This window comes from Erpetoichthys calabaricus, chromosome 9, assembly GCF_900747795.2.
Source record: "Erpetoichthys calabaricus chromosome 9, fErpCal1.3, whole genome shotgun sequence".
NCBI lineage: Eukaryota > Metazoa > Chordata > Cladistia > Polypteriformes > Polypteridae > Erpetoichthys > Erpetoichthys calabaricus.
This window is the reverse complement of record NC_041402.2, coordinates 118141588-118159922: the sequence shown is the minus strand read 5'-3', so window position 1 is coordinate 118159922 and position 18335 is coordinate 118141588. Positions and strand designations below refer to the sequence as shown.

Genomic DNA, 18335 nt, shown 5'->3' with positions numbered 1-18335 from the left:
TGCATCCCTCCAGGACCAACGTTGCTCACCCTGATTTAGAGGGTCTGAGTCTTAAATAGCACATAAATTAAATGAAGTTAATTAGCAAAAACTAGTCATAAATAACAAAATAGTTAGGATGAAAACCTGTATCCTCTTGGCTGTCCAGGATCGGAGTTAGCCACCCCTGCTATATGTAATACTGGGTAGCTGTTCATTTCACTGCATGGTGTGTGTGTGTGCGTGCATGTGTGTGTGTGTGTGTGTGTGTAAGTAATTGCTTAAATTCATAGCTCTGCCATTTGAAAACGAGGGTTTCCAGTAGTAATGCTTTTACATATTAAGTGGAACCTCTATAGACAGAAGTGAGAGCTTTTTTGAGAACCTTTGAGAATTATCTCTATTCCTGTATTAATTTTACATAAAGTGGTTGGGTTCTTTGCCCAAGTCTTAAGAATAGCAGTCCAAATATTCTACTCTTAAAAGTGATTTTTGAAGGTTTAATTATAGAGTTGTCATTGCTCTAAGTCTAAAAGGTCAGACAGACAGGCATCACTACGGATTGATTCCCGAGGTGTTTATTCATTGGAAAACCTCTAAGAACAAGATGTACAATACTCCTTGATCACTGAGATCTCCAGAGTAATGGCTACAAATCTATTGGATGCTTGTCTTTGAATATCCCTTGTATACTGTACATAGCAAGATAATAGGAAGGAAACCTCTAAAGTTTGATACTGAAGGCTTGGATAATCCAAAATCTTACAGAAAGAATTCCAGCAAAAAATTCATTCCAGTTATGAATTATCGGGGCAGAAATGTAACTCTGGGGGAAAGCTTTGCAGCCTTGGCACATGGATGACATACAGATATTAAGGGAGCAATGACTTCTCAGCATGCAAACTCCATAGGAAAATGCCATGGTATTCATCCATATGAGTGATGTAGCATAATGTTGACAGTAGACAAAAACATTTTCTGCAGAATGACTGAAGCAAAAAAAAGTTGCATTTTTAGAATTGCTGGATACAAATCTTGAGTTTAACTGGAATGATCAGTCTGTCCAAGAGTTCAGCTGTGAGCTAACCTATCAGCCAGGACATATTGAAGGGGATTGATCAGATATAGGAAATGTTTATTTAAAATCTTGCTACCAAAGGAGACACAACAAGCTGCTAAATCTAAGGCTGCACATACTTTACCCAGCAAAGACAATAAACAATGAATAAAATGCTGATATCATTATTCAACATTATCAATAATGTGAACAATAACAAGAGTGTTGACAGATATTTATTTTGATTATACATATGCATTTTCAAATGAGCCTTCATCTGCAGGTCTCTATAGGACTGATCCTTATAAATCATATGTTAGTCATAGTTGTTTTCTTACAGTCATTTAGTAAATGAAACTGCCATGGGAAATTGTGTTCTTAAGTGAAGCATTGTTTTACAAATTTTCATAAATGCGTTGTCTGTTCTTGTGGTTTTAAAATGGAGTATACAGAGCAAATGTGATTTTAAAAAAGCCCTCAGACTTACAGAATATGTCCACTTTCAAACCAGAGATGCATTTTAAGATCTCATGTATGACTCCAAAATTAATCGTATGCAAATTGCAAAAATGTGGTGATTACTGCCTTCTATGTAGTATTCCAGCTGTGTCAGAGAACAAGCTTCCCCAGTTACATTCAACTCTTCAGATGTAAACCAGGAATTCACTGCATTAATTATGAAGTAAGCAGGGCACATGTGCCTTTACCAAGTGTAGTGAAAAATTTAGAGCTCAAAGTAAAAAGTACTTTGATTTTCGTAGATCTCTGAATTCAGCAGCACCAAAAAAGCAGGAAATGGACCTGGACAGGTTACCAGTTCATTTTACAGCACTTGGACACGCACATTCAAAATTTAGAGTCGTCAGTTTCACACAGCCTGCTAATTTACAGTGTGACATTATGTGCAACCTTGACAAAGAGAGAGAATTCAGTGTGAGATCCAACTTTACTAAAAGATAATGTATTTTCTGAGTAAAATTCGATTTACGTGATAGTCTTTCTTCAAAGTTTTACATCTTCAACTATTTGACCCCCAGAGCACGTAAATGATATAGTGTGCCATCTACCAGAACAAATATGTACACTCAAACTGCCTTGTCAATGAACAGTATTTGTTGTTTGTATCAGAAAAATAAGAACCGCTGAAAAAAGTGAAAAATGGATAGTGCTTTCTTATACTATCATGACCAAAGTGTTCTGAATGGATTAGAGAGATTGGGTAATGAATGAATAAATAGATATTATATGTAACTATAACCAAAATCTGAAAGATCTTTCTGCTCAGCAAGTCCAGTATTTGATGAGAAAACTGATTTTGCCCTTTGACACCAGTACTGATCATGTCATGACTCCTGATTAGCTGCTGGTCACGCATATCCATTGAGCACAATAACTCTCTGTACGATTGTGCCATTTTAAACACTTTAACTTAACGAAAGTCTTAAACCACAAATGAATTTTTGTAGTATCCTCTTTATTATATTGCCAATCGCAACCTTTGGGTGCTGTGCCCTCTAGTGCTGTTACTCTGCTCCACACCTGTTTGTGTTTGTTGTAAATGCAATTTTAGTTTGTTCTTTAAAAACAAAGCGTTAACTACAAATAACGAATTGGACAATGTAAGCATGGCATAACATTCAGGTGCGTTCAGCAGCTAAGTTAACTGATATGAAGTTACAGCATTTCACATTTTTATTTACTTCATCCAGGAATCACATGTAAGGTTTTTGATTAATACAGTAAATAGTTTTGTAACAATGAGTCAAATTCAGAAGTAATAGCGATAATAGAATGCAATTACATATTTTAGTAGACTACATTAAATATATGCTTTTTAACAGCACTTCACATTGGAGTTAAAAATGGAGCATAGATGCCCTTTGGTGCCGCAAAAGTCAATAACCAGTTCCTGGGTGTTGCTGTTATTAAAATGCAGACAGTTCTGTTTACACCAAAAACAAACTTTTCCACCTGACTCCTATACTCTGTCTCATCACCTTTATCAATACACCCTATAAGTGCAGAATCATATGAGAATTTCTGTAAGTAACATGACCTGCTCTTATATAACTAGTCTGAGGTGTACAGAGTAAAGAGAACAGAAGAGAGGACTGTCCCCTGTGGTGCTCCAGTGTTGCTCACATCGATATCAGAAACACAGTCCTTGAGTCTCACAAACTGTGGTCTGCCTGACACACAGCCCATTATGCAGGACACCACAGGCTCATCCACCTGCATATCTTTGAGTTTACCCCTTAACAGGGATGGCTGGATGGTATTGAAGGCACTGGAGAAATCAAAAAACATAATCCTCACAGTGCTGCCAGCTTTGTCCAGGTGAGAATAAGCCTTGTGGAGATAGTGGATAATTGCATCCTCCAATCTTTGATCAATAGGCAAATTGCAGTGGGCCCAGGTGGTCTCAAGAGGACTAGTATAGTCCCGGACCAGCCTCTCAAAGGTCTTCATGATGTACAGCATAAGTGTAACTAGGCTGTAGTCATTAGATGAAGATGCCCCTGCCTTCTTTAGAGCAGGAACAATGCAAGTTGTTTTCCACAGCAGTGACACTTTCTGAAGCCTTAGGAACAAACTGAACCAGTGACAGAGGACACCACAAAGTTAGTCAGCACAGGCCTTAAGAACTCGAGGGCTGACTCTATCTTATCCCATTGTGTAACATCCTCAGTTGTCTCCTCACTTGGTCTTCAGTTATGGGCAATATTTTTTTTTTGTGAAACTGTTAAGAAATTGCATGCTTTGTTTTTAACTTTTGTGTAATGATACCCAAATGGATGTTTAAGTGGGTTTGTATTTGTTTTTGCTGATTGTATGTTTTGACTTCCTATTTGTTTCATGTTTTTGCATGCACAGAGAGCAAGCTCTGCCTATTATTCAAATCCAGCTTCAGCGAGAAAGCTCTGAATATGGAAGTCAGGTGGATATGCCTTCTGGCAATGGAGTGAAAACTTCAAGCGGACTTCCAAAAACCATCTCCAAGCTTACCTCAAAGTTTACCAAGAAAAATTCGTGCAGCAGCTCATCTAGCAGTGGGGGCTTTTCAGTTCCAAATACCCCATCGAGAAATATGTTCACTGGTTGCTCAGATGACAAAAACAAGCAGACCACCTCCATGGATGTCAGGTTGCAAAGTATCCTGAACATTGGCAGCTTTCCAAGGACGACTGAGTCTACTCAGCCTATCCCAGGCTCTCTCAGCCAGCTGGTCAATGGATATCCATTTGACAGAAGGGAACTGACCCAAGAAGAGAAGGGCATGAACCTGCCTACTGATCAAGAAATGCAGGACGTCATAGACTTTCTCTCAGGGTTCAACATGGGCAAGTCTCAACAGGCATCACCACTTGTGAAGAGAAGAAATTCTATTGCGTCCTCCACGGGAGCTGAGCAGAAGCCCCCAACAGGTGTGCAGCCTTCTCAACCGCTTTCTCACACCTCTTTACAAGCTTCTCAGCAAGCCCTGACTCAGCCACACCAGTCCCAGAAACAGCCTCAACAGCAAGCACTGCAGTACTATCAAAATCTCCTCCAGCCCATTTGTCAGCAGCAGCCACCGGGGCAACAACAACAGCAAGCACCACAACAGCAGCAGCAGCAGCAGCATAGAGTCCCAGCAAAGTGGCTTAGCACTTCCTCCCAGCATCCCTCAAAACCCACTATAGCTGGACTCTCTCCTATTGGTCAGATTGGACAGTGGGGAAACCCTGGACTTGGTGATTTAAGTTCAGATTTGTACAGTCTAGGGCTTGTAAGGACGTACATGGATAATGTAGTGTCTGAAATGCTAGGCCAAAAACCCCAAGGTCCGAGAAACAACACTTGGCCAAATCGGGACCAAAATGAAGGTGTCTTTGGAATGCTAGGAGAAATCCTTCCATTCGACCCCGCAGGTATGTTTAGTTAATTTACAACTGCATCCATTTGATGCGAAAAAAAAATATATACTGTATATATAAATGTATTTAACAATGACATGCTGACATATACTCTATTAAATATAGAATGTCCATTTCAAAGTTTTCTTTGTTTAGCTATGTGATACTCACAAAAGCTTATTAAAAAGCCGGCTGGAGCCTGCTGTTTGATTTTGCTTTGGTAGACAGCAAGGCTTAAAGGCTTCAGTGCAGGGATAAGTACAGTGAGAATAGCTGTGGATGTCAGCAACTGAGTGGCAGATCTCACTTTTTTCTTTTTTAATACAGTTGGCTCAGATCCAGAGTTTGCCCGCTATGTGGCTGGGGTCAGCCAGGCTATGCAGCAGAAACGGCAAGCACAGCACGTTCAGCGCCCCAGCAATGCTCGCGCTAATTGGCCTATTCCTGATGAGGCTCACAGGACCTGGCCACTCCCTGAGTATTACACTGAAGGGTAAGAAAGACGTACTGTTAAGTGTCACTTGTTATGAAAACTTAGTAAGCAGAATGCTGTTGCCTGTGTATTTCAAGAAAAATGGTGTCTTACGGTTGAGGAAGTGTTTACCATAATGAATGTTTTTTGCTAGTGAAGGATGACTCAGTTCTGACCAATGCACAATCTCCCATCAGCAGGTGTCTTCTGACATGCTGGGCTATGTGACAGTGACTTTTGTATCTCCTTAGAAAAGCACAGACCTGTAGTTATTTTGTAAAATAAAAGGCTGAGACTAAACACTGGCCTTATGAGAGTTCCCTTTTGAGAATTTCAAAGTAGCATTGACTTGTCACAGTGAACAAAATTTTAGTAGCAAGTAAAAGACATTACACTGTTGGTATTATTAGGATTTATGCCTAATTGTTATTATTATTATTGTTAAAATTTTTTTTTAGAAAAATGTGTTTTTAATTTTCTTTTACCCTTCGGGTGTTTTCAAGCACCACCATAGCTGATCCCTGATTGAAAAGTGCTGTCACAGATTCAAGTGGACTGCCCATATGAATATGTGCACACAGCAGATGCTGCTTCTTCTCAAGCTCACATTTGCAAAAAACTTTGATCAGTCAACTGTGTAAGATAAGTAGATTAGAATAAGCAAGGATAACAATAACTATGAAAGCACTCAAGTGTGGGAAGTTGGGAACTTGGATATCTGCAAGGCATGCTGGTAAAGGTTGATAAAGCATAAAAATATGAACTGGGATGACTTTACACAATGTGTATATAAACAAAGTAGCTGTGTTTACCCAGCTTTGCCCAGAAAATTTTATAAGAGAATGGGTGTCAGTTACAGTGTCTGTAATCGAGTAGAGTATACCAGAATTACTATGTAACTAATTAAGTGCTTTTCTGTAAATATTTGTGAGTTTTTACCAAAGGCTAATATTATTGGCAAGCAGTGTGTTGTAGTGCTTAATGCTTTCAACCTAAAACTTCAAACCCTGGGGTTGGGATTTCCAGTCCTGCTACTGACCCTGGGTGACTATGAGCAAGTCATTTTACCTGCCTGTGCTCCAAAAGCAAAAGAAGAATGTAACCAGTTATATCTCAGCTATTTTAAGTTGCCTTGGATGAAGTCATCCGTCAGATAATATGTAATAATATTATTAGGTCTCTTGAGCAGCTTACTCTTAAACATGCTATATACAATTTTATGAGGAAAAAATAAATAGATTTCTGCTTGTACTGGTGACCTTGGCTTTTGTTGATGGTCAATGCAAAACAAAATTTTAAAGGAAAGTGTATTGAAACAGGTAATCATTAGAAATAATGAGAAACTGGAGTATAGTGTTTCTTGTCATGTTTTTGATCGGTTGTGTGTGGTCCCCCTTTAAAGTCTGTAGATGCTAAAGTATACAGATGGATAGATGTAAAAAATTTTGGAGAGCAGGAGCAAGTGAGGCATTCCTGTTCAAAGTAAGCAGATGCACATGTAAATGCACGTCCGTAGATTTAAATGTACAGTATGTTACAGATGGAGTAGCTTGTTGGGGACCTGTTAAGTTTAAACTGACACTAACAGTCCAACACCACTTCTGCCTCTACTTCTCTCTCCCCTCCCTTTAAGCTTCTACTGAAGTAACACCTACAGTTTGCTCACATCCACAGCACCTTGCACCATCAGTTCATGTTTATAACAAACTTGCTAACCATTGAGCTTTGCATCTTCCAAGACTTTTACTGAACTTTCTTCTTCCATTTCACACCCCACTGTACACACCAAACAACATCATGTCTCTTTTTTTTGTGTCCAGAACACACCACCCTTACTTCAGTCGTCCATCCACCCTTTTGGCTAGTGATGCTGTTTGGCCTGTGAATCACTTCGTGCATTAGCATGATGTTAATAAATATAGACAAATAAAAAAACACAATATGGCTAATTTTTCTTTTTTCTGTAAAGTCACCAAAATTCAATCAAATCAGTCAAAGCATTTTTCAGTCAAGTAATTTTTCCATTGTGAGGGTTTTTAATTTTTTTTTTACACCTAAATATTGATATATCATAATGTTCTTTCTTAGCAGATGCCTACCGCCCTAAATGTACAATCCCAGGTTTTTACCTCAACAGGAAATTGCGCATCAGTCAGTCATCCTTGCATTTTATACATATTGTGACCACCAGGGGGCTCTAGAGAACTGCACACCCAAGACACAGTATAACAACAGATGTTGTATGAATAAAATAAAAGGCATTCAGTCACACCAAGCACCTCTGCCAGTCCTCCAGTAATCAGCCACATGAACAATCTATATATATAATTCACTAAGCCTGAAGACAAGTAGCCACCCATGGAAAGCACGCCGGAAGGGGCGTGGATTCACTAAGCCGCTGACGAGTAAGACGCCCAAGACCATTGGATACGACGACAACTCGCAGAGCCACGCCCACCAACTCGGACGCGACAACTCTGAAAAAACGACATCATTTATGTTCGGCTGGGCTACAGTACACATGCACCTCTGAGCCACGTTGACTTTACGGTTACGAGGCACGACCGCGTGCACCATAGCAAACTGTTTTACACGCTACATACAGCAATTCGCCGCGACAAACATGCGTCTTCTTGGATGGTCCTGCAGGAACACAGAAGACGTTTCCCCGCCCACCAACACTCCTTTTTTCCCGGCCCGCGTCTAGATAGATAGATAGATACTTTATTAATCCCAATGGGAAATTCACAACTACCCTCGCTCTCTAGGCATTCACACTGCCTGCTCATGTGCCCAGATGCAAAAACTCACTGACCACCCAGTTAGTCCCTTTCGTCTGTGCTAGGAGTCCACATGCACCTCTGAGCCACGTTGACTTTTCATTATTCTTAAAGGTTTCGACACCCGACCGCGTCCACCATCGAAAACAATGGGAAAGGAACAACGAAACCCTGCCTGACGAAACTGTTGCTCTCAAACTTCGCAACATGGCTGTTGGCTTTCTTTGCCAGCATTGGGATAACTTCGGCGACGTGGTCACAAACTACAACAACTCACCACACAAGGACGCCCTGTCTCTTGAGGCATTCACACTGCCGGAAGACAACCATGGGATACGCAGACGCAGAGCAGACACCCAGGCAAACAACACTGAATAATCAATAGCTGCAACTACTTTGCCCGCCCCAACTCCTCACCTGAGTCGGTTTCGTCTCTGTTCAGCAGTGTTTCCCAAACTCGGTCCTGGTGAACCCCTGTGGCTGCAGGGTTTTGTTCCAACCAGATTCCTAATCATTAATGCCGGTGAAACTCATCAGGGATAAGTCGGTTTTTCAAATGCAGCCATGTAGCATATTAGTCTAGCAGGATGTAATAATCCGAGATGAATGCGCGCCTCCGCGCACAGTGAAAACACAATGTATATTGCTGCAACAAAATGATGAAAGAACGGGCGCATTTTTTTCACACAAGCTGGGTGGGTGGGTGTTAGTTAATTAGTTACTCGAAGGATTTCAAGATTTAATATGCACAAGAGGTAACACTGCAAAAACAGCCCAAACCAGGAAAGACGGCTGGCAAAAAGTTGCCAAAAAATTAAACGTGTGTGCATTGTACTTACTGAAAGCAGCGTTACGGATTTTGCAAATGTTCATTTTTTTCCCTCTGCTTAAAAAACATTGAAAAAGCGACGTGATTATGCGGCATATACTACGCTTCAGGTTGGTTTGCACCGTGTAAAACAGTTTGTTTGTCGCGGATAATTTGCTATCCACACAGGGAGGAACCGGGAAGCGAACCCACAATCTTCCACTGTCTCCTTACTGCAAAGCAGCAGCACTACTACAGTGCCACAAGGCAGTTAAAGAATGCAGCGGGCCACATGTTCATTTTTTCCCCTGTGCTTAAAAGGCATTTAAAAAGTGTTTCTCAACTGTGACTCCGGAACAACTCAGTACGCGAAAAGCGGCCAGAACTGCAAACAGCAACGAAAAGTCTACGTGACTCACAGGTAGTGATGGGCCGCTCGATACTCAGGTTTCAACACTGTGTCGAGCTTTCGAAGCACTGCAGATTTTAATACTTGATCGAATAATGACATCTGTGATTTAAGGATTTCACATTTTCTTTCTCAAATGTGCTTACCTATATCATGGCAAAGTACAGGGATAAACCTTTATTTTCTGTCTACTCCATTTTAATTAAGTCAGACCAAAGAAAACATTTAAGGCTATTAAATGTAATCTCAAGAAAAGATCAAGGTTAATTATAATACTAATAACAGGAGCGATTATAATGATACAGTGCAAAAGTAAATACTAATTGAAAGAGCCGGGAATCCATGAGGTGAGGCGTCTTATTTTGTTTAACTCTTGCTATCGTATAGTGCATTCTGCCTGTCGGCGTTAGTTATATTTATATTTTTTAGACATCAGACACTAGAAGCTGCTGACGAACCCTTCTCTTCGTTGTCAGTCTGTAGCTGCGAAAAAATAAAAGCAATAAGAGTTTTAACAGACGTCATTGAAGTGTATCATAAGTTTCTGTAACGTTAATGAAAATGGCCAGGAGGTGCCACTAGAGAGGTGAATGTCAAATGCTTCGAAGCTTCGATACGATTTCCGACACAATTGCTTCAAACGTGTTGATTCTTCGTGAGGCTTCACTCCACCCATCACTACTCACAGGTGCATGTCGACTGTGCAAAGACGAAAACGACGCAGGTGACAAGTTGGGGGTGGGCACATGAGCAGGCAGTGCATACTGAACAAGAAATCAGCAGACTAGCATGACGGACGGGTGCGTAATGGGCGTCCTTCCCCTCTCCTCCCGTTTTCTTGGTGGTTTATTAAATTACGGATTTTTCAAATGTTAATTTTTTCCCTGTGCTTAAAAATCATTAAAAAAGCGGCCTGATTATGCGGCGTATGGTACGCCGCGGATTGGCTAGTACAAATAAATTCAACAGTTACCTCCCATTGAGTACTGCCCACTGCCTTCCGACTCTGACTCAGAGTCTGGCACTTACTGTATATATATATATATATATATATATATATATATATATATATATATATATATATATATATATATATATAATATATTATAAAATCACTTTGAGTTTCTGATATAAAAGAAATTCTAATAGTCTGCTGCCCTTGAAAGCCGTGACTAAGTGCCACATCAGTGTATTGCATTTATGGAAGCTCCCACTAATTTCAGCATTTTGTTTCTCAGTATCTCTAAGGCTAAGATTAGCTTGTTTGTAAATTTCCATGCCCATACTTGTGCTTATGTGAAATGTGGGGCAAACTTTTTCATTCTTTTATTTATTTTTTTTAACTCTTTTTAGGGATGTAATAAATAGCAGCTGGTCTGGAACTCAGGGTGACTCTGCAAGTTCAAGTGATGAAACATCTTCCGCTAATGGTGATAGTCTCTTTTCCATGTTCTCAGGACCTGACCTTGTGGCTGCTGTTAAACAAAGAAGGTAAATTGTCTTTTCATTATGCCATGATAAAACTCGGTTAAATCTGCTGCAGGGTTGTGAGGTGCAGCAGCACAGAACACACGGTAGGCTGCTAGTCCATCTCAGGGTCCTTAGTTGTGTGGATGAAAAGTACTAGAATTTACAGTATGTATCTCTTTATAGGTATAACCACCTAAAAGTGAATGTAAAACTCTTAGTTTATTACATTTAAAACCTGTCCTAAAAGCTTCATATTATGTTGTGGTGCAAGTGAAAACCCAGTAATTTTGGACATCGCTTATGCTATACTAATTAATTTTTTGGATAATAAACTGCAATATTTTTTGTATGACTTTGCTCAAAATGTGAAACCAATGTAGAAAACATTTTAAGGCAGAAATACTGTTTTATACTGCCTCAGTGTGTGATAATTCTGTATTGCAGAATCTTTAACCAGTTATATGTATGTTCACCTTCAGATCATATACACACACACACTTTAGATACGTGGAGCTGAACAGATACACAGTGATAGGTTTCCAGAATAAAACACTCGTAACTCTGTAATGCAAGGTAAGATATGGCCAACTGAACAAACAAGAGGAAAACAAAATCTTAAATGGCTTAAAATCCTGTTGAAAATAAATGTCTGGCCAGTGAGTCCTTTCAGTCACAAATATCTTTTTCTCAAAAATGACCCTCAGTTTCTGTAAGCCACGTTTTCTCCTTACTGAAGCTTCTAAATGCCGGCCATTCACCACGTCAGTATATTCATTTTAGACTCCTTACTGCCTCACATCCATTGTAAAAGTTGTTTTGGGTGACTATAGCCATGTAGATTGCCATCAGGTGATTGTCCTGTTCCTCTGATATTTGTACCTTAGTGCAATGGGCTAAAATCCTGTGCCTAGTTTCTATCTGTACGCAGTTTGCATGTTCTCCCCGTGCGAGAGTGGACTTTTCTTAGGCTTCTCCAGGTTTTCCTTTCATATTCAAAAAATATTTCCGTTGGAAAATTTGGAGATTATAAACTGGACCAGTATGAGTGTGGGAGTGGACCTATCTAGGGTTGTTTCTTGCCTTGCCCCTAGTGCTGCTGGAATAGGATTAGGCCCTCCATGACCCTAAACTGTTCTTTTTAATTGGGTATTTTTATGTCCCACTAATAACACAGAACAGGTGGAGGATATGTAACATTAGCACACAGAGGTCTGTCCTAAATGAATGAGATAAAATAAGTTTATTATATTTATAAGTTTATTATAAAAGCCTCCAGATTGACTTTTTTTTTTTTTTTGTCCTATTATGCAGAAAACACAGCAGCGGTGAGCAGGAAGCCTGCACTTTGCCATCACCTCCCCTACATGTATCTGGAGAGGATATTAATCAGGTTGGTGTCCAGTCCTGAAGTCTGACTCTCGTACTCTGTTCTCGAGTTAGGTAAGACACCGCAAGGCCGAGCAAGCCTCAGTCTTACGACCTGAGCGTGCATCTGAAGAGACTGCCATACCGGAGGTGAAGAAAACACAGCCTTGAGTTTTAAATGATGGGTTTGGTTTTACCAGCATTTCAGAAATACTGATTAGGTGCTGTCTCTCAGATCTCAATGGTTCATCTGCTCAACATCTCACTGTCTTTCTTAAAGAGTTCAAAAATGCATAAAAGTGCAAATGGCAGCACTGGCATCCACAAAGTATTGTGTTCTAGTACCATTAAATGTCTGCGTTCTGGCACTTACCACTTTTACTGACAGTTATTAAAATGGCAAACATTTTGTTAATATGACCATTTATTTTTCTACTCCTTTCATTATTAATAAAAAGAGGCCATCTAGACGGTGGGGGGAACAATCAATTGCAACTAAAAAGCTACACAATGTTTCTGGTGTTGTTTTATTGCACTTTGGTGCAAGTGACCGCTGAAATGTGTTACAGTGGAACCTCTAGATACGAGTTTAATTCGTTCCAGAACTGAGCTTGTATAGCGAATTTCTCGTATCTAGAACAAACTTCCCCATTGAAAATAATGGAAATCCAGTTAATCCGTTCTGCACCCCAAATATATTAACATAAAAATCAATTTTCCTAATAAATAACACTGATAAATTATATATACTGTAGTCTACCTTTAATAAATAACACTGGTAAATAATATAACTGATTATTAAAAGAATCAAAACAGGTGTCCAAAGTGCAGTAGAGCATTCAATAAATCTTTAAATAAATAATCCTTAAAACAGTTGTGAAGTGGAGGTTTAAAATACACAAGAATAACAATCCTTTAACACGAGGTTAAAACGTCAACAAGAAGCAGTCTTTAAAAACAGATGACAGTCCCCGGTGCTTCTTCTCTGTTAGCGTCTCACCTATTTCTCCCATGCGGGCTCTAAAACAGGCGAGACACTCTTAATGCAGCTGACCTTCTCTACACCGTCCTGCTTCAGCTGTTTGGCTCGCCTGTTCAGCTACACGCGAGCCTGCGCGAGCCTGCACTTGCCTGCCTGCCCCCCCCCCCCCTCTCTCTCTCTCTCTCTCTCTCTCTCTCTCTTTTCTTTTACTTTTTCTCCACCCTTAACCTGCTCGCGCTTCTCTATATATGCGGGGAGGACATGGCAGCTGCAGCCCATCAGCCACAGGAACAATCATGGATGTGGGCAGTTTCCCACCTGTGCACTTAAGTGAGAAACGCAGACACCGCAGATCGCGGCTCGCAACTGCTACCACGCCCCCTTGCTAAGCCGCGAGCTATACCCACAGCCTGGCTCGTGGCTCGTTACGCGAACCAATGCTCGTATTTAGAGCTGAATTTTTCGCTCATACTTTCCTCGTATTTTGAATTTCTCGTATACAGAGGTGCTCGTATCTCGAGGTTCCACTGTATTACGTTTGTGAGAATTACTTATGAACGCTTTGAAATCAGTTCTGCTTTATTTGTCGGTCACATCCTGACTCGCCTGTATGAGAAAACCCCATATATGATATACTGTTTGACTCACCTTAATGTCTGGATATACAAGATGTCAAAATTAATGGACTTCTAGACTTATTAAAGAGTAAACCAGTAGGTGTCTTCAGCAAAAAAGTTGTGCCAGGCCTCCACATCAATTGACCTCAGGGGTTCACCCCCTAGTGGGATACGTGGGGTCAATGTTAGTCCTTTTCAGAAAATTTTGAAAAAATGGAGATTGTCATTTTATTCTATTTCGAGGTTGCTGATCATGAATACTTTTGCTGTTTGATTCTTTACCGGTGACCCTGTCCATATTCCAAAAAGGTTAAAAATGACAAATTTTAAACATACGCATGTGGGATATAGTGTTAGACAATTTCAAGGATGTTTGATCCTTTACTAGGGTTCTCGCCCTCTATAGATCTCTACTAGAGGGTGAAAAATGATAAATGTCTGTTACAATTTGAGAATATTTATGTTTTAAACATTTCAGTTGAAGCACACGCTTTAATATTTCAAATATTTGACACGACTACAGTAATCCCTCGCTATATCGCGCTTCGCCTTTCGCGGCTTCACTCCATCGCGGATTTTATATGTAAGCATATTTAAATATATATCGCGGATTTTTCGCTGCTTCGCGGGTTTCTGCGGACAATGGGTCTTTTAATTTCTGGTACATGCTTCCTCAGTTGGTTTGCCCAGTTGATTTCATACAAGGGACGCTATTGGCAGATGGCTGAGAAGCTACCCAGCTTACTTTCTCTCTCTCTTGCGCTGACTTTCTGTGATCCTGACGTAGGGGGTGTGAGCAGGGGGGCTGTTCGCACACCTAGACGATACGGACGCTCGTCTAAAAATGCTGAAAGATTATCTTCAAGTTGCTATCTTTTGTGCAGCTGCTTTCTGAAACGACATGCTGCACTGTGCTTCGCATACTTAAAAGCTCGAAGGGCACGTATTGATTTGTGCTTGAAAAACAAACTGTCTCTCTCTGTCTCTCTCTCTCTCTCTCTTTATCTGCTCCTGACGGAGGGGGTGTGAGCTGCCGCCTTCAACAGCTTTGTGCCGTGGTGCTTCGCATACTTAAAAGCCAAACAGAGAGAAATGCAAACAAATCAATAGGGCTATCTCTGTGACAGTCACTGCTCCTGACACGCACTCCTTTGAAGAGGTAGATATGTTTGCATTCTTTTAATTGTGAGACGGAACTGTCATCTCTGTCTTGTCATGGAGCACAGTTTAAACTTTTGAAAAAGAGACAAATGTTTGTTTGCAGTGTTTGAATAACGTTCCTGACTCTCTACAACCTCCTGTGTTTCTGCGCAATTCTGTGACCCAAGCATGACAATATAAAAATAACCATATAAACATATGGTTTCTACTTCGCGGATTTTCTTATTTCGCGGGTGGCTCTGGAACGCAACCCCCGCGATGGAGGAGGGATTACTGTATTCTTGTTATGCACTTCTACCTCATGAAGTAAATCAATACATTTCCTATGTACATCCTGAATTAGAGCGGCTAATTCAGACTTTTCTTCGTTGTTTTTTTAATAACTAATAACTCTGTCTTCCAACAGGAAAATAAAACTAAAACTTGGCCTCCAAAGGCTCCCTGGCAGCACTCCTCGCCCCTCACCAACACACTGCCCAGTCAGAGCTCTTCCTTGTACCAGATGACCAACCCTGTCAGCCAATGGAACGATTCCATGCAGATGCTCCAGTCCCCGGTGTGGTCCACAGCCAACGACTGTGCTGCCTCCACTGGGATTTCTTCCAGCTTTTCTTACAGCCAACAGCAGCAGCCTCCATCATCCAGCCAGCAGCCAGCTTCACAGCACAAGCAGATGACTAAGGGCTTCAAATCGTTCCCACTGAAACACGAGCGTAGGCCTTCTTACCTGCACCAGTACTGATTGGGGCGGATTGTCTGAGGTTTGATTTAGGTGTTCATCTGCAACTTAAGCTGTATTTTTTTTGCTTCTTTATAGTGGAGTGAATTGAAACGAACTATTAATCCTGTGTGGGAAGCAATTAGCAAGCAATCCGTAACTAGTCTAGTGAGTTCTGTCTTTCAGCACTGTTCAAGCAAAACACGGCCATTTTATTAGGCGTTACTCCATTTGAGCAGCTACGCAGAAAACGATGCAAAGAATTGCTGCATGAGGACTTTTTTTTCCTAATCATTTTGTAAACCAGTGCTCACCATATGCAGTGCAGCTTCATTCTCATACAACTAATATAATGGCCAAATATTTTCCAAAAGTGTGTGCTTCTATTTATGTATGTATGTATGTATGTGTGTGTGTCTATATGTACATGCATACGTGCACTAAGTGTGGGTGAGTGCGTGTGTACCTTTTTGCTAAAAATGGCATGAAAAAGTGCAAGTCTTGGGTGTAACCCTCAAATGAAATGTTCGCCCATACCACAGTTGTCAAAGATTGGGAAACGGAACATCTGCTTTCGTTGCCCGTCCTTCGACTTAGGACTGTGTTAACTGCAGCAGAGCCAATGAGCTAAAACTGCCAAATTACATTTTGAAGAAACATACAGAAAAGTCGAGGCACTAGCAGCAGTCGCGCGCTGCAACTCTGTAGTTGTAGATTACACAAAATGGGGGGAAAAATACAATTATAAATAAATTCACTTTTATTACGAAGCTTTGAGCAGGCTCAGCAAAAATATAATTTTAACAGAAATTGTCATGGAAAAGAAGAAGACACTACTTTTTTATTTTATTTTATATAACTGACATAATAGCAGTAATTATGTGCCATGTTGTTTATCCCTTCTGTGAAATAGAGTATTTTTTCCAAGCAGCATTCAAATAAAATGGAGTGGTGCTTTGAAGTACAGTGAAAAGAATCCCACCATGTACAGCTGTCCTCCTCCCTGTCTGTATAATAAAACGTATAGCGAAGAAAGAGTCTTTATAAGGTTATTTAATTTTTTTCATATTCACAATTGGCTGGATTGTTCTGAATGAGAACTGAACTCTGAGTGAATCTTAACAATGTTTTCCTTTAAATACAATATTTTCTTGTATAGCATTGACAGTATTAATCTTATTTTTCTATTTTCTTAAAGCATTATACCATTACTGTATATGTGTAATGTTAATAAACACAAAAGCATATTACACAACAGATTTCTAATTTCAAGAAAGTTAAAGATGAAGCACATTTAAGGTCATTTTTTTCTACCTTCATTATATCTATGGGTAACCAAATATGCTGTTACAGAACACTAAAATCAGAAGATATGGGTGTGTTTATTTGTTTGTTGTTTTTTCCTTTTTTTATTTTTTTTGTGGTAAACCCCCATGTCTCTCCAGTTTGTATGGTGATGGGCTCTGTTTGGAAGCCCAGAATGTTAACTTTTTGTGATGTTTGCAGATGCCAATGTTGCCTGTATTTATGATATGACACCATGTTTCCTGAAAACTAACATACTTACATGTTTACAAGAACCATTTGCTGTATATAGACCTTTTTCTAGTTTTGTGCTTTGCACAACAAGACAAGTATGTGTTGCTTTTCGTTTACGTGAACTTGACTCTTCTGCAGCTCTTTGATATGAAGACCTTGAACTGTAACTGTTAGTACTCGTCAGCCATGCCAAATGGTTCGTCCGCACCCTCCACTAGTTGGCGCCATTCTGAGAGACCACAGCGCCCCGAGCTCTCCGCTCATAGCAGTTTTATTATTCATGGGGATGCCGCCCAGTTTGGAGAGTAATCCAAGGGATTTGGGTTGGTCCAGGGGGTTTGGTTAACTTTAGCTTTCTGGTACATCCGTCAGTGCAGGTCCCACACTAGACTCACTACTGCAGGAGGGAAGCGGATGATGTGCCCTTTGCCATGTCTGCTATTCAGTAGGTGCTGTCCATGTATGATCTCTCTAATGCTGGTACCTGTATGTTTTTCTGAGATTCTTTGACTTCTCTTGCACTTGGTCCTGCAAGTCTTGCCATGGAAGGTTTCTTTCTCACAATGCCCAAGTGCTCCGGCTAACCTTCCCTGGATGCATTTTGCTTAATGTGAGTAGTACAATGTTTTTGAAACTGGAATTGTACATTTTGTATTTACCTTTTAAAAGCTTCTGTAAGTAAAATTAATATTTGCTTTATTAAAGATGTACATTTAACAAAAAACAGTTGGTTTTGCATTTTTATGTGGTTAATCTTTGTAGAGTGTGACACCTGTTGCTTTTTCTTTTCTTGTAATTTAATATTAGATGGTGTGACTTAAACCGTAAATGTGGCATGGCCTTTGGCCGACATGAACATCGTGCCCTGAGTCACTTTTCTAATTCATTTATGTGTTTTCTTCTAACATTTCAGCTGTCACTGCCATACACCATACTTATGTAAACAGAGTTGTACAGTTATTTAGTTCCTTGGGTGACCCCTCTCCCATTAGCCACCTTAATCCTGCTCTGTTCTTTAGTTTTCTGTCACATGTCATCAGTGCCCACAGGCATTCATAGGAGGTCTCCTCTAAATGTGGCAA

The 18335-nt window shown here is 40.2% G+C and overlaps 1 protein-coding gene across 1 annotated transcript in view; it reads left to right on the top strand.

Annotated features, from left to right (window-relative positions):
- LOC114658065 (granule associated Rac and RHOG effector protein 1-like) overlaps positions 1-17977 on the top strand; it is a 214812-nt gene extending 196835 nt beyond the window's left edge. Inside the window, exons 10-14 of the mRNA XM_028810093.2 lie at positions 3911-4947; positions 5260-5425; positions 10755-10892; positions 12183-12261; positions 15403-17977. Coding sequence (XP_028665926.2) covers positions 3911-4947; positions 5260-5425; positions 10755-10892; positions 12183-12261; positions 15403-15738 — 1756 coding nt within the window. The 3' untranslated portion in view covers positions 15739-17977. The remainder of the gene's footprint in view (positions 1-3910; positions 4948-5259; positions 5426-10754; positions 10893-12182; positions 12262-15402) is intronic.
- Positions 17978-18335: the final 358 nt, after the last annotated feature.